Source organism: Macrosteles quadrilineatus, unplaced genomic scaffold, assembly GCF_028750875.1.
Source record: "Macrosteles quadrilineatus isolate MER2022 unplaced genomic scaffold, UCM_ALF_1.0 Scaffold_2__2_contigs__length_208266976, whole genome shotgun sequence".
Lineage (NCBI taxonomy): Eukaryota > Metazoa > Arthropoda > Insecta > Hemiptera > Cicadellidae > Macrosteles > Macrosteles quadrilineatus.
The window spans coordinates 33033783-33060728 of record NW_026542595.1 but is presented as its reverse complement, the minus strand read 5'-3'; the positions used below and the strand labels follow the sequence as shown (position 1 = coordinate 33060728).

Genomic DNA, 26946 nt, shown 5'->3' with positions numbered 1-26946 from the left:
ATTAGGTTGAATTAGCCCCAGTAGTGTAGCTCCTGTTATGTAAGGAAAGGTCCAATATTTCAATTTTGAAGTATAGTGAGTTAGAAAGAATAATATTAGAAATAAATTATTCCTTTTGATCTTACATTTTATGATAGCAACAATACAAAACAGTGTATAGCCTAACTCCGTAATTTTTTTGAAACTTTGCTTTACATAAAGTCTAAATGCAGCCAGTCAGCTTTAATAGTTTCAGTCTGCATGGCCCAGGAAGTGCTTACAGTCACAAAATAAAAATATTATTGACACCGTGGTAGTCTGTGGATTGTTTTTAATTTTCCACCTATTTTTTTCCATTTCTGATGGTTACAATGAATACAATGATTTCGTGTTAGTGGCATTAATAGGATTTTAGTTTATTTTTAACAATGCATATTTTATAGTATTGTGCAAACTTATTAAACATACACTTCACTTCCCAATTTGTAAAATAAAATACAACTTAATTGATCAAGATTACCAGCTATTTCTCCAGGATTGAATCTTGTATATGTGTGCACATAAAAGGGTAGTGACTTAATCAACATTTGCTTTTAATGTGATATTAAAAGCAAATGTTGATTGAGATATAGATATAAATTAGGTACCTAGGTCTCCCCACGATGACTACTGTGCCAGAAGGGAAATTTGCTAAAAATACAAAACAACCTTCAGGGCCAAAACCAGTTTGGTTGTGAGAATAGTCTGCAGCTTTCTATAATATAAGAAGCAGCTTGCATAGTGTTTAAGGCTCCTCACACATTCTTCATCCAACACCAACAATTATATTTCATTTGTACTTGGCTTCTGTATGAAGCTGCTGTAAAGTTGAAGCCAGTTGGACACACAGCAATCAATTTAACATTACTTTTACAGATAAGCTTGAACTATCAGTAAAGCTACTACGTTAAGAGAACAAAATAGTGGAATATGCTGCTCCATTCAGAAACAAAGACTTCTCTTTTGAAAACTCACTCTTTTGTGCTTACTAGTTAGAAATTAAAAAGAGTTCAAACAATCAAATAATTAATGGTCTAAAAAGATTTATTGAGATGAGACGTAACAAGATCTATATCAAGAATATAACAGATCTTAAGAGTTAAAGAAATGAGATAAGTGATTTGCAAATGTATTAATGATAATGAATATAGAATTTACTGTATGATCAATGGATATTACAGAAGAAAAGTGCCATTATATCATCAACATTTCATTGAGCCGGTGCATGTAGAAATGCCCAACTGAGCCATGTCACTGTCTGCTGGCTGGGCCGAGTGAAACTAAAGCCCTTAAAACTACGCTAGTGCTCTAAGGTGCCCTTCAACAAATTACTTAAGGACCAGAGGGCTAGCAGCTCAGTTACCACACAAAATTTAAAAATGTCCAGAAATGAGGTCGCTTCTGAAGCGACGATTTGCTCTTCTGCTGTTTATTTCTAACGCTATTCCTCAGTTTGAATATATTTTTTACTTTTGGGTCTTATTTGATAGTACTTGGCAATTAGTATAAATTTTGATTGAAGGGGTTTAGATTTTAACCTATGTGCTAATCTCAAAACTCTTTTTGCGAAGCTTATTTCACACAGATCATTTTGCTCTACCAGACTCCAGCTGTGTTTAGATTCAATCTTTTAAAATACAATGTTGTAGTAGTTTTAAAATCTCTTTGAAGTCAAAGCTAAATATAGAGTTTCCTGGAATACAACAATGCTATGACCACGGGAAGTGTGTATTTTTTAGGTTACTAGTTTTAAATGCATTTGTTTTTAGGTTATTTGAGGGATTGAAAACTGATTAGTGAAAAATAAATTTTAAAGACATTTCAGGATCTAGAATCTGATCCCGCCCTTCCTTGTGAAAGTACCTAAATTATAACAAGATGAGTACAAAAACTCAGCCAAAGCTAAAAAATCCCAAAAGGGAATGTCCACACTATTTCTCAAATAACGCAAACTTACAACAAAATTGTTTTTATTGGTCTATTGTATTTGTCTGTTAGCTTTTTTGATTCACTAACCCAACTTTTGAAGCCAATATGACAAACTTAAGCACAAACTTCAATTTTTAAGAAGTTTGATTAAACTTTAACTGAACAGTCAAATTCTTTTGGTAAAAATTCATTGTATTAGCAACTGTGATATAAACTTTTTCATATTTACAATACCTGTCAGCAGTTCCTATTGTACAAAATTTTGATAAAAAAAGTTGTAGTTCTTAAAAATTAACGGAGGATACCAACATGTTTCTTTGAGATGTAATTTTAAACACCTCAGCCAGAATGTTGAATCGGCTTGAGTAGCTTCGTTGATTGTTCAATTGTAGGACACATGCACTTAGCACACAACAGTTTAATAATGTTAACGCAATAGCCTTTCATGGAAAATTGAACTCATTGAACAGCCTGTTTCTGCTTGTCGACATGATAGTGTTTTCCTGTGATAGACATATTGTGCTAATATTATTAATCTCTTTGTCGTACATGCCATCTGTCAAGTGTATTTGTAACCATAACAAGGCTACTCTAGCAGATTTAACCCCGATTGAGAGGTTATGTTTCCCAGTGTCACTGATAGTTGTGTGTTCCCCAGGCTGGCGGAGGGGCCCGTGTAGCTGACACACGCTCCAGACTCAAGTCCTTGTCTCTACTAGACCCCGACTGTGACATCAAGTTAGTGGATCTCACGGAGCAGGACTACGATGTCAACGCCCCCACAGGAGTCTTGCTGCATGGCTCCGAGATACTTACTGCTCTGGATATACCCATGTAAACTTCATCCGAGCTTATCTAGTTTATATTCCTGTTTTGTTCAGTTGTGAAAATGTATTCACTTGTGTTCAAAATATATTAGTGAAATGGTGAGAGAGAAGTTATGCTTTTATAATAAAATATTGAAATTATGTAAAACAGTTGAACGAAACAGAAGCTACATGTAAAACATGGAGGCTTTTTTATTTTTAGGCAGTTTTTCACCCAAGAGGGTATCGAATTGTATACAGAGAAAACTGTGTTTTGATTCAAATTAATTAATATTTTCAACTTAGTTGGCACTTTTACTTCAGTTAACCTAATGATCCAGAATATGATCTACTACATGACCAATATACACAACCAAAACATTATTTTAATTGTCAGTACCGGTAACTTGTAGTGATATCTCATATGCATTTATGTATCAATGTGTTATATATTTCTACAATATGTATTGAATAATTTCCCCCCTTTGTTTGCATTTTGACATAAACATTCCACCGATTCCTTACAGCATTCCAGATTCATTGAATTTCATTTATCTGCATCTTTAAGAAAGTATAATGTAGGTATACAAATCTTGTGTTGATGCCAATCATCAACAACTAACTAATGCTTAGCTAAGAATAATGGGATTATTCAATAGTTAATTGTAATCTACTTGGAAATAAACAGTATCAGAAATCTGACACACACTTTCTCCCATTAGCTTGTCAACAACTCTAACCATGGGTAAGGGAACTATGACATACAGACACATACACACACACTCATACATTACTTTGAAAACCACTTTTTTGGGTTCAGGGTGACCAAACCGATATATCCAACCAAAGCTCACAGTTAAAAATGTTAAAAAATCAATACCGGTACTTTATCTATATACTATGTAAGTCAGGCTGTAGCGGGGGAAATAAAATTACTAATACAGTACGTACTTGAATCAGCACAACAATTTTCAGATGAAAATCAAGAGACTGCTGCTCGATTTCTAAAGAATTTAATAGTTTCAAAGCAAAAATTTGAATAATTATTAGACTTCATTCATGCGGCCTACTTTACTTATTAAATAGAAATATTATTATTATTTGCTAAGATCATCAGGTTAACTAATGTAAAACTGTTTGGAACTCTTAGTGCACAATGTGAAAATAATAAAACAATTAAACAATAGTTAAACTTATTGTACATAGAGACCTGTATAATGTAAATAGAAATGCATTCCACTTTTTTCAGTCTGACTTCATCAACTTTTAGTAGTTTATTTGTTTTTTTTTTTTATGTACAGTATAATTGTTTTGTGCCAAAACTCACATTCATTTGTATACGGTAGCATATGCTCTCTTTTCACTCTTGCATTTTCTCATCTGCATCAAAAAAAGCTCATCACAGGGTCATATAAAATTTACTTTACTTTTATATTTCTTGTCGCTTGATAAGTGGATTTTATTTAGTAAAATTTAGTTATCTTAGCTTCACTATTGTTAAATATATAGGTTTTGTGTATAGCATTTCTTGTATAAAGCTTTTATTTACTAACAATGTCCAAATACTTTAGAATATATTTTATAGACAGACAATTTAAAATACCAATTTATTAATTTAACATGAATATTATATTATATAAAGTATATGTTTGTTATGATAGTTTTGTGATCGTTTTTCCTGATATCATATGGACCACAGTCTCTACCTTTCAACAAATTTTTGCAGAAGGTTTTTTTGTATTTGTTTGAATTTTGTTAAAGATGGAAATATTTTACACAGAAAGAGTTTGCTCTTTAGGTGTGCATATTTTGTAAAAATAATATAGACAGATTGTTACTCCATTCATGGCTCTATTTTCAATACTGTGACAGTAATATAGCAGGTTCAATATCGATGTCTCTACAATCAAACACTTGACTGGGGCTCTGGTATAACAAATCAGTGTAATAAAAATACTGTCTACAACCTAATTCCTCTGAAATTTACTTTTCCCTTTTTAATTTTGGATTACTGTACATATGCTGTCCTTACAATTTTATGTTTTTAAACTGTGTTAAGTGTTTGTAGATATTAGGTACAGAGTTTATAAAAGTCATATAATATATTCTTTGATCCCTTAGCTTATCTCTCTCTGCATTTGTGTGTTAAATATTTTATATTGTTTTGCTTATTTTTTTTAGTTTTAAGTATTCAATTTTAGAAGTATTTAAACCAAACAGAACTGTGTGATTTCTATGTAATCAGATTTTACAAAGTTCTCATAAATGTCAAATATCTGGCTGGTGTAATCAATTAATATCATTTTAGCCAATCACAATTTCTCAACAGATTCAGAATCCATTTGCTGGTCAGTGTTTTTATAGGATTTGTCTACATGTATGGTTATGTCTTACGTTTTTATTTTGCATTGACCTGTCAGTTCAGTTATACAATAACTACTATTGATATTTGCTGATGTACCATTTTTAGCAGTTTTAATTTGGATTGTAAAAAGAAGAATTTTAATCTTACTTAATAAGTTACCGAACTATGCCCCAGTCAAACTTAACTGTTATTACACATGTGTATGTAAATATCATTTGTCTATAGATTTTATTTTAGTGTAATAATCTAACTCAATGTAGAGGATTTAATAAGGGTATATTTTAAGATCAAATAACTTTAGTTTTACATTACTGTCAAATCTATTGGGAGTGTGTTAGTTATTGTTGTGCGGTGCAATTGTACAAATCTATTAAAAATAACTCTTGAGATTAACTGAATGTCTAGCTTTTTTACCCTTTCACCCCATATTCAAGATCAAAATCAAAATCTCTTTATTGTCCTTCAGCCTCTTAGGAGCAATCAAAAAAGTCAAATAAAATAGTATCTTATCACTTACACACTATTAAAACACACTAACATTTAAAAGTATATGAATTTACCATAGTATACATAACCCTAGTTTTTCTTAATTGGAAAAAAACTTGTACCTAAAACCTTCCTTCATGGTCAAAAGGTTATACAATGGAACTTATTAAAAAATTAATAAGTTAAGATGAAAAAACTTGGCAGGAAAAAATTGGACCATGGGTTCTATGTACAGTGGAGTTGAAATATTTACAATCAATGCTCCTTTCATCAGACTCTTTATTTGTGTTTTATTATCAAAATTGGTTTTAATGTATTTTTGTGTTTGTGTAAGGTAATGGTCCAGCATCAAATATAACCAAGTTGTTAAAAAGCATTAATTATCATTTAGTATCCCAATGAAAAATAGCCACTGGGGCCCGAAAAATGCCACTTAGGATTAAACGTGCACAGATGTGGCCAATATCCCAATCAATCATCAAAAACTTTCAAAAACCTGAGGTCTGGTACTACTATTCTCTGTACTTGTTATTTTTCCATGACTTCGTTGAAAAAAGAACTTATATATTTTATACTTATTTGTTAATTCACAAAAAAAATGTAGCCTACTGAAAAGTTAGGACAATTTTATCGTTCCTGCAAAAATGATTTTTAGACCAGCTAACTACAACATAAGCAGCCTGTCATATTGAGGTTGTACGTACCATAGAATAAAGAGTAAACTGCTGTTTAATCCAGCCTTTAATAGAAGGGTTTAATAGAATAAAAACAAGCACATTTTTAACATGCAGTCCGAAATATGCATGTTTTTATTTGGAAAATCTGCAACTTCTCCACTATTAGTTGTCCGATCATCATAATATTTATTATCAGAGTTAATGGGATCAAATTTTACAACTTATTTGTCTCTTGTAATTTTTTTTTTAATTTAAAGTTTAGATATTTAGCCATAAAAGCAAAAAACAGTCGCCATTTTAAAATGGTACAAAGTAGAAACTTGATAGGCTACTCAATACCGAAATACACATGCACATACCAAGTTTGAATTTAATACCACAGGAGGTTCGTAAGATATGATAAATTATGTAAAAAACAAAAACAAACACACAGATGGAAAACTAAGCACTTTAGGATACATGTCAACTTTTTTATTTTTTTACTTCTACAGTCATGTACTAAAATATTTTACTATAATTTCCAGACACCACCGTATGTATAAATACAATATGTACAAATGGTTGGAAGAGATGGTGTTTTTTACCTCTGGGGACATCAAAACAAAAAAGTAAATTGGTCCCGGGTCTTACCATGGGACCTAGGGTAATAGCTTATTACCTGTATAGGAAATTTGCTAAAAAGAGAGTTATATATTTTAAAATAGCTCACTCTCTGAGTGGGTCATTTTACTACAATTGCAGGGCATGACACACATTACATGATCAAGCAGCAGACAATTGGCTACAAGTGTTCTCTCGCATCACTAGCATTGTGGCATTCAAGGTATTGTAGAATTGGAATTATGTTTTAACAAGCTACGAGCTGTTGTCGATCGAGCGAGCAGTCAATTAAAACTGAATATAATTCTGAACAGCTAGTTTACATGTATGAAGACAAGTTCTGGCAATTTTAATGGGAAAAATCACAACGTAAACAAATGTCACATGACCACCTATTTCTTTCATCCGATTATAGGCTGATGCTATATGCATTTTATATCCGAAAATTTAATTTGACAATAAAACAGGAATTATGCCATTTTAAAATAACTTGAAGTGAGATTGGCGGCCGATTCACAAACATTGGTTGTAAGTACAGTAGCTACATACCACCTTCTATTGCTATCACTTACCGTACCTTATGTTACCTCCTTGGCCGCTGAAAATTTTAAGAGTATTCTGGTCTACCATTCTCTTCTATCCCTTGCCTCTTCTAATAGAGATCCCAGTCTGGAGATGTCTTTCATTAATTGGTCTTTTCACTTCATTCTTGATCTTCCAAGTGGTCATCTACCTTGTGGTACTCCTTGGAATACACTTCTAAAAGTCCTTCTTTCCACCACGCATAGCCTCTACCCACCCAAGCCTTTTACTTTTGGAAAGCACCTCTATATCTGGGTGTTTGTACATTTCTCTTGGCTCTCTGTTCTTCTGTATCTCAACCTCCGTTATCTTGAACTGGTCCGTATATTTTCTCTGCACTCTATTCTCAAACCCAGCAATAAGGTTTTTCGGTTCTATGGTCAGTGCCCGAGTTTCTGAACCATACAGTACTACTACTACTACTGGGATAGTTATGTTATGGTATGAATTGATTTTGGTTTCTACTGACAGCCTGCAGCTTATTGGACAGTTTTCTACGTAAAACACTTATTTCTGAAAACGATTAAGTGATAGTTTGCTGAAATAGTAGTTTACGCAACGATCTTATAAATATAGTGTGTTAACAACACGAGTAGAAAATTTAAGGTACGAGCCTTAGTGAGTGCCTTAAAATCTTCTACGAGTGTTCATAACACTATTAACGTGAGTTGCGTACACTACTTTACCTATGACCGGGTAATCACTTTACAAAACTTCTAAGAGAGGTTATGTTTTCGTTTAAAACCTCTCATTGCCACGGAAATTGATGCAACGACTCATTGTACCAATCACTAATTGCACCAGTCATTTACAATCAAATAGGTAAATAGCTGATTAGTTTAAGTTTGAAGCATTACAATTTTACTTCTTCTCTCTCGATCCTTGAACCTTATTGGTCCGTTAGTTACCCCTGTTGTTAAGTAAAACTATACTGTTATGTAAGTAAACAATGCTGTTATGTGGAACTTTTCAATTCTAAGAACTGAACTGAAACAGCTACTTAAAAAAACGGTCGTAGGTAATAGTATATTTCGTAACAAGAGTAGAAAGTGAGTCATTACATATTTGAGACCGTGGTTGAAGTGCAAGAATTATCAAGCACTTGGCGGAGAATATGTATAGACCCACTTTCACTTGTGTTTTGGACGTTACTTTTGGCTACACTACAAAGACTAATCATTTTCTTGAACAATACAAAACTCAAAGCATTTTTCAGGTTATACCATCAATATTTAAAACAGTTAATATTTCCTTTTTGATTGTACTCTACAGTTTTGGTTGTTGAAAATTAAAACAGTTGACAAAACAATAACAAATCTTTGTTTGTTTACGTCGAAAAAATCCAAAAAGATAGTAAACATTACTTTTGCATAGTAAACATTCTTTGGCCGTAGTAAATACGGCCAAAGGCTTTTACGGTAGGAATAAAACTAAATTGTAGAGTGAAATACAGTAATATTTAGTCAAACATTGATGACCAATATTTTCGTAAACAAATAACAATGACAGTTTAAAACCAGCTGTTAGTTAAACCAGCCCTGAAATGGCTTTGAACTGTTAGCGTCAACTGCTACACTAAAATAGTATATTACGTTACTAGTCCTGAAAATAAGTGTTTACCGGACGAGTGTGGTCGTTCCCGTGCGAGACGAAGTCGAGTACGGGATTACCATACGAGTCCGGTACACACATTTTGGACGAGTTACGTACGATAGTTTACGCCATACTACTTAATCCGTACAAATCCTTATATATTTCCACCAACTAAAGGACTAATAAACACTAGTCATAACCTCTGAGAGAGGTTATGTTTTTGTTTATAACCACTAATTGCCACGAAAATACAGTATAATCAGCTGATTGGTGTCCGGTAAAACTCATTGCAGAACAGTATTACGCAATGAAACCCCATTTGAATAAGCTGGCGGCAAACAGCTGTTTTCTGGACTAAATCCTTGCGTGGAAAGTTCATCAAAATAATGAAGTGTGGCGTAAAAAATTAAAACGTGATTTCTAAAAAACTAAAATTATGGCTTCAACATTCCCTTTCTTCCAATAGTATATTACGTTACTAGTCCTGAAAATAAGTGTTTACCGGACGAGTGTGGTCGTTCCCGTGCGAGACGAAGTCGAGTACGGGATTACCATACGAGTCCGGTACACATATTTTGGACGAGTTACGTACGATAGTTTACGCCATACTACTAAATCTGTACAAATCCTAACATATTTTCACCACCTAAAGGGCTAAAAATCACTAGTCATAGCCTCTATAAGAGAGGTTATGTTTTTGTTTATAACAATTCATTGCCATCTAAATATAGTATAATCAGCTGATTGGTGTCCGGGAAAACTCATTACAGTACAGTAGTACGCAATGAAACCCCATTTGAATAAGCTGGCGGCAAACAGCTGTTTTCTGGACTAAATCCTTGCGTGGGAAGTTCGTCAAAATAATGTAGTGTGGCGTAAAATTAATTTTCTTTCAACTCAAAAATTATTGAAAATCTGTCAGAATCGTAAAATAAGAAACCTGTCAAGTTTACCTTTATCCTATGTTATGTTTTATACCTTTATGTTAATCTAAGATTAAAGATCAATGTTTAATGGTGTCCTTACGTTGTTTGTGATAACTTATTGCAGACATTTTGTATCACCATTGGATTAGTAAAATATGCCTACCGCAGCAAACCTGCAGAATCAGCAAATTTCCATTTCCCCAAATAAATTTCCACTAAAATATTCCCTTAAAATCGTCAGATTTATTTCCTATTTAAATTATATTAATTATAAAATACTAAGGTTTGCTGATACAGAGATGGTGTAAAAATGAGGTGAGTATGAAATAAACAAAATTGCCAAATTTGATTAAAATATATCTATAAACAAGCAAACTAATAGTACAACGGTTTATTTACTCTCCTTACAAATAACATGGGAATTTTCCTTTGAATTTTGAATATATTTTCCCTGTAACCCTTAGGCATACAACAACGCTTCAATATACAACATTATTTCGTTTTTTAAGGTCTAAAAACTGGCTTAGAAAGAAATTGAGTACGGTAATTTCATGTTTTTGAGTAAAAAATAAGAAAACCCCATTTTTTACCCCATAAAATCCCCCATAAACCCCCTTCCCCTTAGTCCCATGCTTTTTCTCAAGTTATAACACTAAGGAACATATAATATGTATTTGTTATATCCTGGTTACTATGTTGTGCACATATGCCTTAATCATGTTCACTTTATTAAGCAGATCACTGGTATATATAAATACCTGAGGCCTCTGGGGACCTCAAAACAAAAAAGTAAATCGGCCTCGGGTCTAGATCCCACAATGAGACCTAAGGTAATAGCTTATTCCCTATATGGGAAGTACAAAAGTGTTGGTGTGACTCAACAGTTGAGATGTACTGTATTGGATAAGTTATCGGTACCTATCACTCATGTTAGCTCATGTTTAGTTAGTATGATTTTATTTGATTTGATTAGTAGAGCCTCCTACCATGAGTTGACAGGTTTCATTGTTATTCAAACAATACGTTCATTGTTAATTTTTTCAAATGTTGTTTTACTACTGTTCAACACTATAGAAAATCGTCTATACAGGGTGTCCCGTAACTCTCTATAGACAAATGTATATAGCGTTATTGCTCACGTCAAGACAAACACATTTCACCATAGGAACATGGGTCTGTGGCCCCTAGTTTTCCGTCTGTCTGTATTTATGTGTTTTTTACAAAAGAATTAATAACTACTAAACGGTTTGAGATACAGCGTTGAGATTTTCCAAAAATGTTATCTTATTAAGACTAACCTTTGTTAAAATTATACTAAAAAATGAATAACTGTTTCAAAATGGCAGCCATTTTAAATATTTGATGCCAAATTTCACGATAACCGTGAACTTTACAAAATAATTGCAAGAGACAAAGAAGTTAGTACATTTTATGTAGTTTTTAATGATACGTTATGTGTTAAGATTGGATAAATAATAACAGAGAAATGTCTTCATTTCCAAATGCATGACCACTTTTATCCATTTAAACAATGCTAATATGTACTCCTATTACATTGTCTAAATATCTATACAATAATCTGTTATATGTCAATAAGGTGTTTTAAACATAACAGCTGATTCAATAATTTGTTTTTGTTATTTATAAGTATAGCTTGTTGTTTGTTATAAGTAAAGAATCTTCCTTATTGTAAGTAAATGATTCCTCTTGTAGATAAAGAAGTACCATAAGGTGTTGTCCAATTGTATTTAATAATTACAAAAAATGTTAACTGTTGGGGGCGTAATGGGTGAAAATGAAAATAATTAATAACTCGAAGGACCAGAACTAATTAATAGTTCAAGAGAAAAATAATTAAATTAGAGAAAATGGCGAATCTGCAATTTGAAGGGCACTGAGGTCCCGAGATGGAATAAAATGTCTTGTGAGGGGCAAATGAGATTAGTTTTAGAGTCTAATTAAAACACGCACAAAACTTTAAGGTTGTACCTTGAGTCCAATTATCCAAAGGTGGAGAGTATGGCAGCGGCGTCGTCTATGGTGGAGCGATGGCGGATGGCGGAGTCCTTAGACCGAGTGCTTCTGTTTTGTAGAATTTTGGAGAACGCAACGCACCCAAGTTCATAATCACAAAGAGCTCACTAATACGCGGAAGTCGCGGTGAAAACGTACGGAAAGTCTAGAAGTAATACACGGACGCGCACACACTGTCTTGAGGTTTGAAGAGTCTGAAAGCACTAGATCACAATTTAAGTAATTTAATCACAAACAAAAGGGGGAAATTAAAATGTATATATAGTTAAATGTACTATAGAGGAGAGGGGGCCAGATATAATTAATCTATAGCCTAAAAATACGTTTAAGGGAGGTAAAATGGGCAATTAATGTCCCGAGATACGAGAAACGGAATACACCGTGAGTTATGGACGCCGACCGTGGACAGACAGACGCCGATCGCCGGCTTCACACTTTGAAAAATGCAATTGCGGTTTAGAGGGGTCTAGGAATTCGATGGCCAATAGGAAATGCGATTGAAGCAAACACGGCGTCAGGTGATTCATGGGTATGTAGTACAGGAAAATAGGCCTTACTGTGGCGGGAAATTCGAGCAGGCTTAGCAATCTCATTTGAATATTGAAAGCGGGAGTCTATTTACAATAAATTGTTACTGAGACTAAATAATATTACAATAAATGTGGTGATTTATATACACATTAGCATGATTAATTAACCAGTGACTTAATTAACATAATGATTAATTTCTAAATACTCTAAAAATATGAATACCGAACATTCCGGCCCCCTTGAAGCATTACAGCTTCAACAGACAATTAATTAAAAAACACAAGAGCAAACGTAAACCACACTTAAATCTAATATGTACATAGAGTAGGTTTCTTGGACTTAGTCTTCATTGCATGGCAGAGGGAAGACCTTGTGAACAGGCCGTGTGAAAGTCCCAGAAGCTGTCTTCACTGTGACGACTCGGGACTCGAACTGTTCCATCAGCGCCAGGGTGAGTGGAGACGATGCGTCCAAGAGGCCAGGTGAGTGGAGGTGAATTGGAGTGAATGATCACCAAGTCTCCGGTCTTCAAATTCTCATGAGGGGTGGTCCACTTGGATCGCTGCTGGAGGGAGTGGAGATATTCAAGCTGCCAACGCCTCCAGATACGCTGGTGAAAAGCCTGGACAAGCTGCCACTGACGAAGACGATTGAAGGGCACTTCAGACAGGTGAGGTTCCGGCAGGGCAACTAATGGAGCTCCGATGAGGAAATGTCCAGGGGTCAGCACAGAAATTTCGGAAGGGTCTGAACTAAGAGCTGTAAGAGGGCGCGAGTTTAGCATTGCCTCTACTTGAATGGACAAAGTTTGAAATTGGGTTAAAGTTAAAATGGTTTCACCAATTACCCGTTTCAGATGGTATTTTGCACTTTTAACGGCACTTTCCCATAAGCCACCTTGATGAGGTGCAGAGGGGGGGTTGAAATGGAAGTTAATTCCTTTAGGGGTGGTGAAATGAACAATTTTGTCCTGCGAATCAGGTGTAAGGATGGTTTCACGGATTACCTTGCGTAATTCCGAGTTTGCACCAACAAAGTTGGTTCCGCAGTCAGAATACAGATCGGAACAGAGTCCGCGTCTCGACACAAAACGTGTGAGAGCGGCAATGAAGCCTGAGGTGGTAAGATCGGTGACTACCTCTATATGAATAGCTTTGGTAGCCATGCAGATAAAAATACACAAATAGACCTTAATCTGTCTAAGAGCTTTGAGACTGCAAACGCGAACACTAAATGGTCCGGCGTAATCTACGCCTGTAGATGAGAATGGACGAGTAGGATTGACCCGATGAGCAGGTAAATCACCCATTAGAGGGATTTTGTTTCGTGGTTTATTTTTAAAGCACACAAGACCCTTAAATATGCGCGAGCGGATAACGCTCCTGGCCGATAGAATCCACACTTTTCGGGCGAGTAGTGATTGAGTTAGATGCGGACCTGAGTGCAAGTGTACCTGGTGGTAAAAGTCTATAAGCAAATTCACTACAGTATGAGACTTGGGTAGAACAATAGGGTGACGTATGTCATGAGCAAGCGAACAATGTGACAATCGGCCACCGACGCGTATGAGACCATTAGGGTCGAGGAAGGGGGTGAGTTTCTGTAATTGTGCAGAACATATTGAGCCTTTGTTCAATAATTTAATATCCGCACTGAAATGGAGTTTTTGCACTAGTTTAAAAATTGTCACTTCCGCTAGATTTAATTCACTGAGTTTTAAGTGTCCAGAGAGTTTGTTTTTAGACCTGGAATAGTTTATGAATCGTAGTACATAAGCTAGCACACGGGTTAGTTTCAACCAAGATGAATATTTAGACAATAAGTCCCATTCCGAAGGGGCGACTGTTGCACTAAGTACACTAAGAGGAGTTTCTTTAATTTCGTCCGTGGGAGTGAGTTCAGACGGCGAAAAACATGAGGGGGGCCAGTTGGCCGCAGGGAGCTGTAACCATGGTGGGCCAGTCCACCATAAGGGATGGTCAATGAGAGATGAGGCTAGAATTCCTCGTGAGGCACAATCAGCGGGGTTTTCCGTCCCTTTTATGTGCCGCCACTGATAACTGGGAATGATTTCTTGCACTTGGGCTACACGATTAGCCACAATGGTCTTTAGTCTGTATGGAGGGGTTTGTAGCCAAGTAAGAACTACAGATGAGTCACTCCACAATACAGTGGTATTCGTAGTAAGAGAGTTAAATTGTTTTTCACAATAATGCACTAGTTTTGATAAGAGGTGAGCTGCACACAATTCCAAGCGGGGTAAAGTTACCTTTTTTAACGGGGCAACACGAGTCTTAGACAATATTTGTTTCACAATGACTGTTTTGTCACTAAATTCACACCGGAAATACACTACCGCGGCATAACCACATTCCGATGCATCACAGAAACCGTGAAGCTCGATATCAGAGGAGTGAGCGAGCGGAAATGCTCGGGGGATCTTAATTTGACTGAGGTGGTCTTTAGTGTTACTAGTGAACACATGCCACTTATGTGCGAGATCAGAAGGGAGAGGGTCGTCCCAATCAAGACCTTGAGTCCATAGTAATTGCATGAAGCATTTTTCTACCATGATTAATGGGGACAAAAATCCACAGGGGTCATATACAAGTTGCTTGACTGCTATACAGTGCATATTTTTTGACTACTACCCACGGTAGTGTATTCCAACTTAGGTTGGACGTTTGTGTATTGTTAGTTGTAATGTGTTAGTTAAGTTTTTTCACCTGAAGACGGGATCAGATTCCAGATCCCGAAACGTTGTGTATTGTTTTTTACATTCGTGATGGAAAATGTCCGCAATAAACCTTTGAACAACATTAACTCACCATCACCAACAATGAACTTCAAACAAAGAATTGATTCTCGGTACGGACCCGGAGTAAGTAATCAAATAAGTGAATTGGAACAAATGCATTTAAAATTGGCTAATCACACAAACCATTTGACCTTTCTTGTGAAATGCAAACGTGATAATTTGATACCTAAAGGTTTTTACCTAAAGCCTCCTTACAAAAGTTTCAAAGCCAGCAAAATAATGTCTTTAGCTTCTAAATCTCTAATCAATGAAAGAATTGAACACCACCGTTTAGAAAAAAGACTTCTGAAAAGCTCTATTGAGAACAAAAAAGCTGAATTGGCACTAATAATAGGTTCTGATTTTCAAAACATTTTTCAAAGCATACAAAATAGGTTCAACAAAGAATCGGAAAATGTGAAGGCTAGGCAAAAGGCTAAACTACAACATCTCAGACCTCCTGATAACATTGATAGGAATACTCAAATTTCACAGTGTGATGATGCAAAAAACCAAGTTGTGAATCTGTCTTCTAAAGTTCTAAACCCAGTTGAGATTTCTGTTTTGAGCAGAGGGCTAAATTTTTCCGTTGTGCCTAAATCAGTTAAAACGCTGGATTTTGTGACAGGGATTGAGTCTGCTGTTTCTCAGTTACCTGAGTCTCAGGGGGATCAGTTCCGTTGTGAAGCTAGTATTTTACTAAAGAAAATTCCCACTCCTAAACCTAATCTTAGTAAAGAGGAAACCAAAGCAGTATCAGTCCTTGGGAAAGACGGTACTGTAAAGATTTTGCCCGCGGATAAAGGGAATGCCACGGTAGTTCTTGATACTGTGACATACGAAGAAAAAATGTTAGAAACTTTGCAATCTGGCCAATACACCCAATTGAAAAAAGACCCCACAGAAACTTTCGAGCGTAAAATCGCGAGTACTCTAAGAAAACACAAAAAGTTTTTTAGTGACAAACAAAGGACTCGGTTGACACCACACCATTCCAAAATTCCACACATGTACGGGTTACCTAAGATCCACAAACCTAACGTTCCTCTGAGACCAATAGTTAGCTCCCGTGATTCTGCTTGTAGGGAATTGTCTAAAGTCCTTCTGGACATTTTAAAGCCTTTAGTAGGAAACACTGATTCGTTTATCAAAAACTCCAAAGATTTTGTAGAAAAGTCTAAATCTATCGTACTGGCTGATACTGACAAGCTGGTCAGCTTCGATGTTGAAAGTCTGTTTACGAATGTCCCCGTTTCGGAAACCCTAAAAATAATTGAGACTCGTCTCACAAACGACGATACTTTAGCTAACAGAACTAAACTCCCTGTTAACGTCATAATGGAACTTTTGGAGTTGTGTACTCAATGTAACTATTTCCAATTAGAGGGTAAATTATACCGTCAAGATGAGGGTATGGCCATGGGGTCACCATTGTCACCTATCTTTGCCAACATCTTTATGGAGGAGTTTGAGCAAAAAGCTTTGGCTTCAGCTCGGCTCAAACCGAGGATATGGTGGAGATATGTCGATGACACGTTCGTGGTTTTCCCTCATGGAGATGATAAATTGAATGAGTTTTTAGAGCATCTTAATAGCGTTTCATCCTCCATAAAACTAACCATGGAGGTGGAATCACAAAACAAACTCCCCTTTTTGGACGTGTGCGTAGAAAAGCATTTGAACAGTCTTAGAACATCTGTTTATAGAAAAAAGACACACACAGGGCAGTATCTAAACTTTCAATCAAACCACCAAATTTCTGTCAAGGAGGGGGTTGCTTACTCTCTGTTTGACAGGGCTAAGAGCATTTGCTCCAATCAGGATGAGTTGAAGGATGAAATAAAGAAAGTAGAACAGGATTTGGCTAGTAACGGATACCCTCGATCCATTATAAACAAATGCAAGAAAGATAGGGCTACTCGTGAACCTTTACAAAATCGCAAGGAAAAACTCGTCCACATGTCAATCCCGTATGTGTCAGGACTGTCGGAAAAAATCAGAAGGGTTGCTAGGAAATTTAATGTGCAAACAGCATTTAGGACACAAAACACACTTAGGCAGAGTCTCGTCAAAACAAAACCCAAAAATGACACTCAGGATACTAAAAACTGTGTTTACAGAATAAATTGCAATGATTGTTCCAGGCCTTACTATGGCGAGACAAAAAGACCGTTGAACATTAGAATCAAAGAACACAGAGAAAACACCAAAAAAGGTTTAGTGGAAAAATCTAAGATCGCTCATCATTGCTGGTCCGAAAATCATCGTATGAATTTTGAAGAGGCAAAAATTGTCCATAAGGAACCTCATTTTTTCAAACGTAAACTCATTGAAGCCTCATACATTAAATTAGCAGACCAACCAATCAGTCAGTCATCGGTTGAAATAAGGCCACTTTGGCTACCCATTTTGAACAAGGAACTAAAGGATAGGGAACTTAATTGTTCAATAAATAGGGAAATAACGAGTTCTCCTCAAAATTCGCACGTTATGTTAACTCGTAGTAAAACTCGTGATAGGAATAAACATAATTAACACCCATCTTGCGGCATCGTACATCGCTCCGCCATTTTGTTGGTTTTACTTTTCCAGGGACCGGAAGCCATTTCTGTTGTCTCCGTGTTTCCGATTGGTCAGCCATGTTGGTTCAGTCTCATTGGTGGAGTCATAGCGTACGGTGTTGTTAGTGTTCCATTGTGTGAGTTTTTTGTACATAAACCTTTAATTATAGATTATAGTGTTTTGTGATTTGTTATTAATTGCATGTTGTATCATGACTTGACTGCTATACAGTGCATATTTTTTGACTACTACCCACGGTAGTGTATTCCAACTTAGGTTGGACGTTTGTGTATTGTTAGTTGTAATGTGTTAGTTAAGTTTTTTCACCTGAAGACGGGATCAGATTCCAGATCCCGAAACGTTGTGTATTGTTTTTTACATTCGTGATGGAAAATGTCCGCAATAAACCTTTGAACAACACGGGGTCATATAGTTTGGCAATAAAGCTGAGCACGGAGCGCTTAGTCAGCTTTTCAGACGGGGGGTTGAAAGCGTAACAGAAACAGTCTTCTTCAGGAGACCAATGGAGACCTAGGATGGAGTACTGGGGAAGCTGAGCGTCTTGCAGGAAACTTGGAGTCTCTAGATGTTCCGAAGGAAATTTTTCTAGAAGAGCAGAGGAGTTGGAGGCCCACTTGCGAAGTTCAAAGCCACCACGATGTAGAAGTTGGATAAGTTGGTCCTGTAGTTCAAGAGCAGCCTCAACGGAGTCAGCACCCGTGATAATGTCGTCCACGTAGGTGTGATGACGTAGAGAGTGAGAAGCCTGAGGGAAGGCATCACCTTCGTCTTCCGCTAACTGCATTAAAGTTTTAATAGCAAGGTAGGGGGAGCTGTTCATGCCGTAGGTGACGGTAGTAAGTTGAAACGTAGAGATTTCCTTTGAAGGGTCGTCACGCCACAGAATCAGTTGAAACTTTTGATCGTCAGGGTGCACTTGTATTTGGCGGTACATTTGCCGAATGTCACATGAAAACACAATTTTATGAGAGCGGAAGTTCAAAATTACGTCACAAATGTCAGTTTGTAATTTACGTCCTGTCAAAAGAATATCGTTTAAGGAGTGACCGGAACTGGTTTTGCTACTGGCGTCAAACACTGTCCTTAAATTGGTCGTGCTAGAGTCCTTCAGTACCCCATGATGAGGTAGGAAGTAGTGTGGGTGTATGTCTTCAACAAAATCTAGTTTTGTCATATGGCCGAGAGTTTGATATTCAGACATGAACGTCTTATACAAGTGTGAAAAATGGGGTTGAGCTTTAAATTTCTGCTCAATAGACAACAAGCGCTTTTCAGCAATGGGCCTAGATTGGCCTAGAATGGAGGGGTCCGTCTTGAACGGAAGTCGCACAACATAACGACCTGATTGATCACGAGAGTGTGATTTTTTATAGTATTCATCACAAAGAAGCTCTTCCTGTGACTTAACCTGGAAGTGAGGGGGTTCCTCATGTTGCCAAAAACGTTGCAGGGAAGAGTGTAGTGAATTATCACTAACAGAGAGAAGAGAGATCGCAAAACCTGACACGGGTTCCGAGTTAGTTGCACAGGGAGCTTTACCCATCAGAATAAAGCCAAGATGAGTACCTATCACATGAGGCATGTGCGTGCCGAGGGAGTAACTTTCATGAGTCCAGAGGAGGGGTAGCAGAGAACTACCTATAAGCACGTCAATGCCACCAGGCAAGTGAAAAGTAGGATCAGCTAGAACATAGGGCTTGATTTTTGTTAGCACTTCCGGTGATATAGGGGAGCGAGGTAAGTCGACGGAAATCTTATCAAGAATATGGAATTGATGGTCAGTGGCTATTACTCGACCTGAGAGAGTTTCAAGATTCAAGTAAGTTGACCCTTTAGTACAGGAAGCCATTTGAGAAAGACCAGATATTTTGAGTTGAGAAGACTGGCGTTTTACATTCAGGAGATTCGCAGCGCGTTCTGAGAGCAGATCACACATACTGCCAGTATCTAGTAGAGCACGAAACACATGAGAGATACCCTGAGGGGAAGTCAACTTGACCAAGGCGGTGCCGAGTAATACAGTATAATTACCCGAAGTCGTACATGAGTTATTTTGGGCAGAATAATTGCTTACATCCGCGACAGTGGCGGAGATAGAGGCTTGTGAATTAACATCACCAGTCTGAGTGTGAGATGAACCTGAAGTGGTCGGGGAAGTTCTTTGACCTTGAGGTCGAAAAGACATCTGAGATGTTTGATTATTATCACCAAGGTGTAAGAGAGAGTGGTGTCGCTGTTTACATGTGCGACAAGTGAACTGAGAGCGGCATTCTTTGGAGCTATGGTCACCCAAGCAAGAAAAACAACGATTATGTTTTTTAACAATGGCGTGTCGCTCTCGAGGAGATTTATTTTGAAACACGTCACAAGTGTAAACTTTGTGATCATTTTTGTTACAAACAAAACATTTTTTATAGACAGGACTATTTTTAGTCTGAGAGCTATGAGAGGGGGGAGCATTAGATCTCGAAGTAGCTACCATGGCTAGGCCTACGTCAGACCGGAAATGCACCTTTTTTGGTATGGTTTTGTGAGGTGAAGGTTGAACGCTTCTGTGGGCCGATGACATGTTATGTATGTTAGCATCTTCTGTCTGCGAACATTCTTGGTTAAGAAATTTTATTATTTCACCAATTTCTGGTAATGAATGAGTAACTGGATCTTCGGTTTGACTGGAACGGAACGATTCAAGTTTTTTACGTAGTTCCTGGTCCATTTTACGCAAAAGGAGTGCGGACAATAGGGGGTTGTTGTCACTAACGTCACAATTTAATGCCTTAAGAGCTTGTGTGTGTTCCGTAAACAGGTTTACAAATTGGCGCAAACCTTTGAGTGAAGTTGCCGTAATGTTTGGCAGGTCCAACAATTGGTTAAGATGCAATGATTGCAATCTTCGATTGTTGTGATATCTGTCACGTAACAATTCATAGGCGACTAGATAATTAGGAGCGGTGAGATTTAAACTCCTTATTAAATTGAGAGGCTCTCCATTTAAGACAGAGAGTAAGTACTGGAATTTCATAACAGAGGATAATGAAGCATTACGGTGGATTGCAGTGTCAAAAAGATTGATAAAACTTGTCCACGTTAATGGATCGCCAGAGAATTTTTGTAAGTCCAGTTTAGGTAATCGTACTTGTGAGCTTGGATGAGTTTCTGAAACAGAAAACGATTCACTGAACGCGGAAGGGGTTTTTGGTGGTTCTGAGGGAACCAGAGTTTCAATCGTAGCTTGAATGTGAGAGAACATGTCTTCAATAGCATCTTGATCATTGGAAAGAGTCTTATCATCGATCCCTTTATCTTCCAGAACGAAGGCACGTTGAAGGTTATTTTCAAATTCACTGCGTTTCTTTTTTATTTCCAACGCGTAAGCGGATAATTTCTTAAGTTGTAATGGTGTTAGAGGGTCGATTTGAGTTGATAATTCATCTACTGTAGCCTTAAGTTTTTCAAAACGTGATTTAATCAGCGCCGTAGAACGGGTGTAGATTGCGGACTTAAAATCAGATGCTTTAGGAGGCATTGTGAAGTGTTCACTTGAAAGTATTCACACGAAAATGGAAGTTGTGGGTACACAAAAGGCTTGTAGCTAGGCCTATGAATGGTATTAGCTTAACAATGTAGTAATTAATTGTCCGCTGAATAATATAGAGATAAAATATTATAAATATCTAAAACATATATCCACCTACTTTGTAGCTTAATTGAGGCAAATAGTGAAAAACACTAAGTTATCAACACGTTAAATAGCAATAAAATATTTTTAAATGAGTGTGGCAGGTTTAATTCGATTTTCAAACCATAAATCAACAATTGAGCTTAGTTGAAAGTATTCAAGTACGGTAATAATAATGCACAATAAAACAAGAGATATGATAGAACAAATGAATGAGTCACATGAAAGATCACCGTTATTTACAAAAATAATAAATGGATCTAAATAAGTTTAATGAGAGTAGGCCTTATTAATGAAACAGTGTAGAATAATCCTTAGTAAACAAGAATTGCAACATAAAGAGTAAGTTATTACCCTAATAAATGAGAAAGGAACATAAAATTATAACCATCAATGAAATATGAATCACAATACAAATACGCTAGCTAACAGTTTTGTTTATTTGTACAACACTAGTAATAAGAACCAGTAAAAACGGTTATTTTGAACTATTTATTAAAATGTTAATTGACAAGATAAAATTACCTTAAATGTAATATCGCACGTTTGTCAACCAAAATTACAGAGATGAACTAATTTAACTTTACTTCATTTAAAATCAAAATTCAGAAAGCATAAACAATGTTAAATAACAATGACAAATTATTGTTTATTTAGTATGATATTCAAAAGAGCAATATTGATTCAAAGAATAATAGTAAATACCTAATAATAACCTAATAGTCGGTTATTAATAATATCAATCAACCTTATTACACAATACACCTTAAATGAGAAAATGTAAACAACAACAAACGCTGTACAGTGAGTGACAGTTGAGATACGCGTCTGCTACTAGTGTCGGCCGTCTGCACGCGACTAAATCCCGCAACTAAAACTAAATCCCGTTTTCGGGATAAAAAAGCCAAGTAGGGAAAAATTGTCTACTACTAGAGAGAACAGCAAATTGTACATGATTGTGACCTGCGCAGACGCGCGAGTGGAGAGAGATTGCTAAACCACGCCCACGAACGGAACGAACGCGAGCCGATATTTTACCAATATGGCGAAAATTGAAAATTGCAGATCGCTAAAAATATGGTTGATGATGAAAATTGGCTGAAATTAATTACCACAGGACTTTAGACAATGAATCCGGCTCGAAGGACCAAATGTTGGGGGCGTAATGGGTGAAAATGAAAATAATTAATAACTCGAAGGACCAGAACTAATTAATAGTTCAAGAGAAAAATAATTAAATTAGAGAAAATGGCGAATCTGCAATTTGAAGGGCACTGAGGTCCCGAGATGGAATAAAATGTCTTGTGAGGGGCAAATGAGATTAGTTTTAGAGTCTAATTAAAACACGCACAAAACTTTAAGGTTGTACCTTGAGTCCAATTATCCAAAGGTGGAGAGTATGGCAGCGGCGTCGTCTATGGTGGAGCGATGGCGGATGGCGGAGTCCTTAGACCGAGTGCTTCTGTTTTGTAGAATTTTGGAGAACGCAACGCACCCAAGTTCATAATCACAAAGAGCTCACTAATACGCGGAAGTCGCGGTGAAAACGTACGGAAAGTCTAGAAGTAATACACGGACGCGCACACACTGTCTTGAGGTTTGAAGAGTCTGAAAGCACTAGATCACAATTTAAGTAATTTAATCACAAACAAAAGGGGGAAATTAAAATGTATATATAGTTAAATGTACTATAGAGGAGAGGGAGGCCAGATATAATTAATCTATAGCCTAAAAATACGTTTAAGGGAGGTAAAATGGGCAATTAATGTCCCGAGATACGAGAAACGGAATACACCGTGAGTTATGGACGCCGACCGTGGACAGACAGACGCCGATCGCCGGCTTCACACTTTGAAAAATGCAATTGCGGTTTAGAGGGGTCTAGGAATTCGATGGCCAATAGGAAATGCGATTGAAGCAAACACGGCGTCAGGTGATTCATGGGTATGTAGTACAGGAAAATAGGCCTTACTGTGGCGGGAAATTCGAGCAGGCTTAGCAATCTCATTTGAATATTGAAAGCGGGAGTCTATTTACAATAAATTGTTACTGAGACTAAATAATATTACAATAAATGTGGTGATTTATATACACATTAGCATGATTAATTAACCAGTGACTTAATTAACATAATGATTAATTTCTAAATACTCTAAAAATATGAATACCGAACATTAACATTATCAAAAAATTTTTTTAAATTTATTGAAAGAAAGATTAATGTTACTTTTACAAACAAGTTATACTTATAAATAACAAAAACAAATGATTGAATCAGCTGTTATGTTTAAAACACCTGATTGGCGTATAACAGATTATTGTAAAGAAATTCAGACAATGTAAAACATTTTCGTGAAATTTGGCATCAAATATTTTAAATAACTGCCATTTTGAAACAGTTACTCATTTTTTAGTATAATTTTAAACAAAGATTGGTCCTAAAAAGATAACCATCTTTTGCGAAATCTCAATGCTATCTCAAACCGTTCAGGATTTATTAATTTGTTTGTAAAAAACACATAAATACAGACAGACGGAAAAATAGGCACCACAGACCCATGTTCCTATGGTGAAATGTTTTTTGTCTTAACCTAAGCAATAACGCTATATAACTTACATATGTCCAGAGAGTTACGGCACACCCTGTATGTAGTTATAAAGTTAATTTATTTATAAATATTTCAAATAAATTCTGTATAATTTATTGAATTACATAGATAAAGGTTAGAAGGCCTACACTGGACAAATTCAACATGGAAATCTTCCTTGCCATCATTGTTGTGTGCTGCACTCTGAGTAGCTATTGGTGAACTACCAACAATGCCAATTACTTTGCAATACAAACTACTGTACTTGGAAACAGTTTTCAACTAAACACAGACTAAGCCTATGACTATACTAAAAGAAAACATTATAAATTTTAGCAAATAATGGCAGTTATTATTGCCACACTGTATTTTAAATCATGTTAAATTTAATAAGTAAAAGTTAAAAGGGTTATAAATTTAAAAGGATATGAAGTAAATTTATTTATTTTCATAGTATCCTGTTTTTAACCATGGCATGTAGCCTACATTTTGAGTTATACAGGGTGACAAAAAAGTCTGGAAACGGCTTAATATCTTTTTAAATAAATCAGTTAGAAAATTGAAACCTTTCACATAAACTTATATCTATGAAAACTACTTTTTTCAAGCATTGCCTCTTTTTTACCTTCATCAGGGGACGGCCCATGAGGAGTAGGTACATAATCTTTAATGTAAGCATAGGTTGATATGCATATCATTTTAAAGGTCTGGTCAAGTGGAGTTCATTGCCGGAAACCGAGTCAAAAAAGGTTAATCCGTTACAAAATGGCGGCAGTCCAAAGTTCTTCTGAAAAATACCACCACAGGCCTTAGTATTGGTAAATACTCGTATTAAACATTAGCTTGAGAGCTGAAATTGTGTTTTAAAGTCAACTAGCTCATTGACTAAGTTTATTCAGTCCCCAAAACAAATTTAACCGGGTTTCAGATTTCCCGGCTAATGTTGACTATGAGTATTTTACCAATTACTAAGGCCTGTGCAGGTATATTCCACAAGAACTTTGGACTGCCGCCATTTTGTAACGGATTAACCTTTTTTGACGTGGTTTCCGGCAATGAACTCCGCTTGACCAGACCTTTAAAATGATGTGCATATTAACCTATGCGTACATTGAAGATTATTTACCTACTCCTCATGGGCCGTCCCCTGGTGAAGGTAAAAAAATGGTAACGCTTGCAAAAAGTAGTTTTCATACATATAAGTTGATGTGAAAGGTTTGAAATTTCTCACGAATTTAGTTAAAAAGATATCAAGCCGTTTCCAGACTTTTTTGTCACCCTGTATATTTGTAACATTTTGTCGAGTCTTTGGCTTGGAAACTCGACCATAAAGATTTTTTACAGATGAATCAATCACTTTAATACACAAGACTTAAACTGTCACTTTTTCAACTGTCAAAATATTTTATGTTGGATTTTTGAGGTGGGCCTTTTTTACCTTGCAGTTACAACTTTCTTAAACTGTAATATAATAAGTTAATTACGTACGTACTTTAAAAGATTCATTTTATCTTTTAAAATTGTTTGTTTCGTCTGTCACTTAACATAGGACAGACGACATAGGATAGGAGTGATATTCTGTAACTCCCAGAAATGTGTATTCAATAACATTTCTGTTATAACTAACAAGTTATTTATGTTATATCTTAAAATTTACTTTCAACATTAAATTCATATTTTTCATAATAACAACACAACTATAATCTTTATATTTTTAAGGCTGTATTAATATAAGTCTGAAAAACTATTTGTGAGATAAATCAATTTTCTATGTGTAGCCTAACCAATAAAGTTACTTTCCCCAAGAAAGGTTTTATTTAAGAATTTGATTTTGGTAATGTAACTTCTGGGCTTCAAGTTCAGGCGCTCAGAAACTTTCTTAAATATAGTCTTTGCTCTGATATAAAGTTTGGTATCAAAGTTGCCTGCCATCAGTTATGGATCCATAACATACGGCATTCGGTGCCTAGAAAGAGAACTGAACGATATTTAATGTATTTAGTGTAAGTTCTAATATACAGGGTGATTGATATAAGTGTGCCAGCCGTTTTATTCGAAAACTATAAGAGATATCAAAAAAAGTTAAATGGTAAGTGCCTTGGATTTTTTATTTAATAATTTGTAGTCAGGTCAAAAAAATTATTTTAGCCGCCATTTTTCCAATATGGCCACCAACTTTGATTTTTCTTATGGAACACCCTGTATTTTATGATGTATTCTGGTAGAAATTGTAATTTTAAGACGATTTTATTCTTGTAATTTTTTTCATAAACCTAACCGTTTCAAAGATAATAATGGTTAAAGTTTTGAAATTTCTGCATGAGAAAGAGTTTCGACTAAGGCCTATGCAAGCATGCCAGCTGTTTTATTCGAAAACCATTCAAAATTTCACAACTTAAACCATTATTATCTTTGAAACGGTTAGGTTTATGAAAAAAATCCCAAGAATAAAATCGTCTTAAAATTACATTTTCTACCAGAATACATCATAAAATACAGGATGTTCCATAAGAAAAATCAAAGTTGGTGGCCATATTGGAAAAATGGCGGCTAAAATAATTTTTTCGACTTTACTACAATTTTTTAAATAGAAAATCCAAGCCACTTACCATTTAACTTTTTTTGATATCTCTTATAGTTTTCGAATAAAACGGCTGGCACACTTATATCAATCACCCTGTAGGCTACTTGGGGAGCGAGCTGGTCTGATGGTAGAGTGTAGGAATTCGGTCTAGAGGTCATGGGTCCAAAT

General features: G+C 35.9%; 1 protein-coding gene across 3 annotated transcripts in view; it reads left to right on the top strand.

Moving 5' to 3' along the window:
• The window catches only part of LOC128987456 (hypoxia-inducible factor 1-alpha-like), a 120155-nt gene extending 114644 nt beyond the window's left edge, over window positions 1-5511 (top strand). For all 3 annotated transcript variants that reach the window (XM_054408304.1, XM_054408303.1, XM_054408305.1), the window contains one exon: window positions 2606-5511. In XM_054408304.1, the coding sequence (XP_054264279.1) occupies window positions 2606-2785 (180 nt within the window). In that variant the 3' untranslated portion in view covers window positions 2786-5511. The remainder of the gene's footprint in view (window positions 1-2605) is intronic.
• Window positions 5512-26946: the final 21435 nt, after the last annotated feature.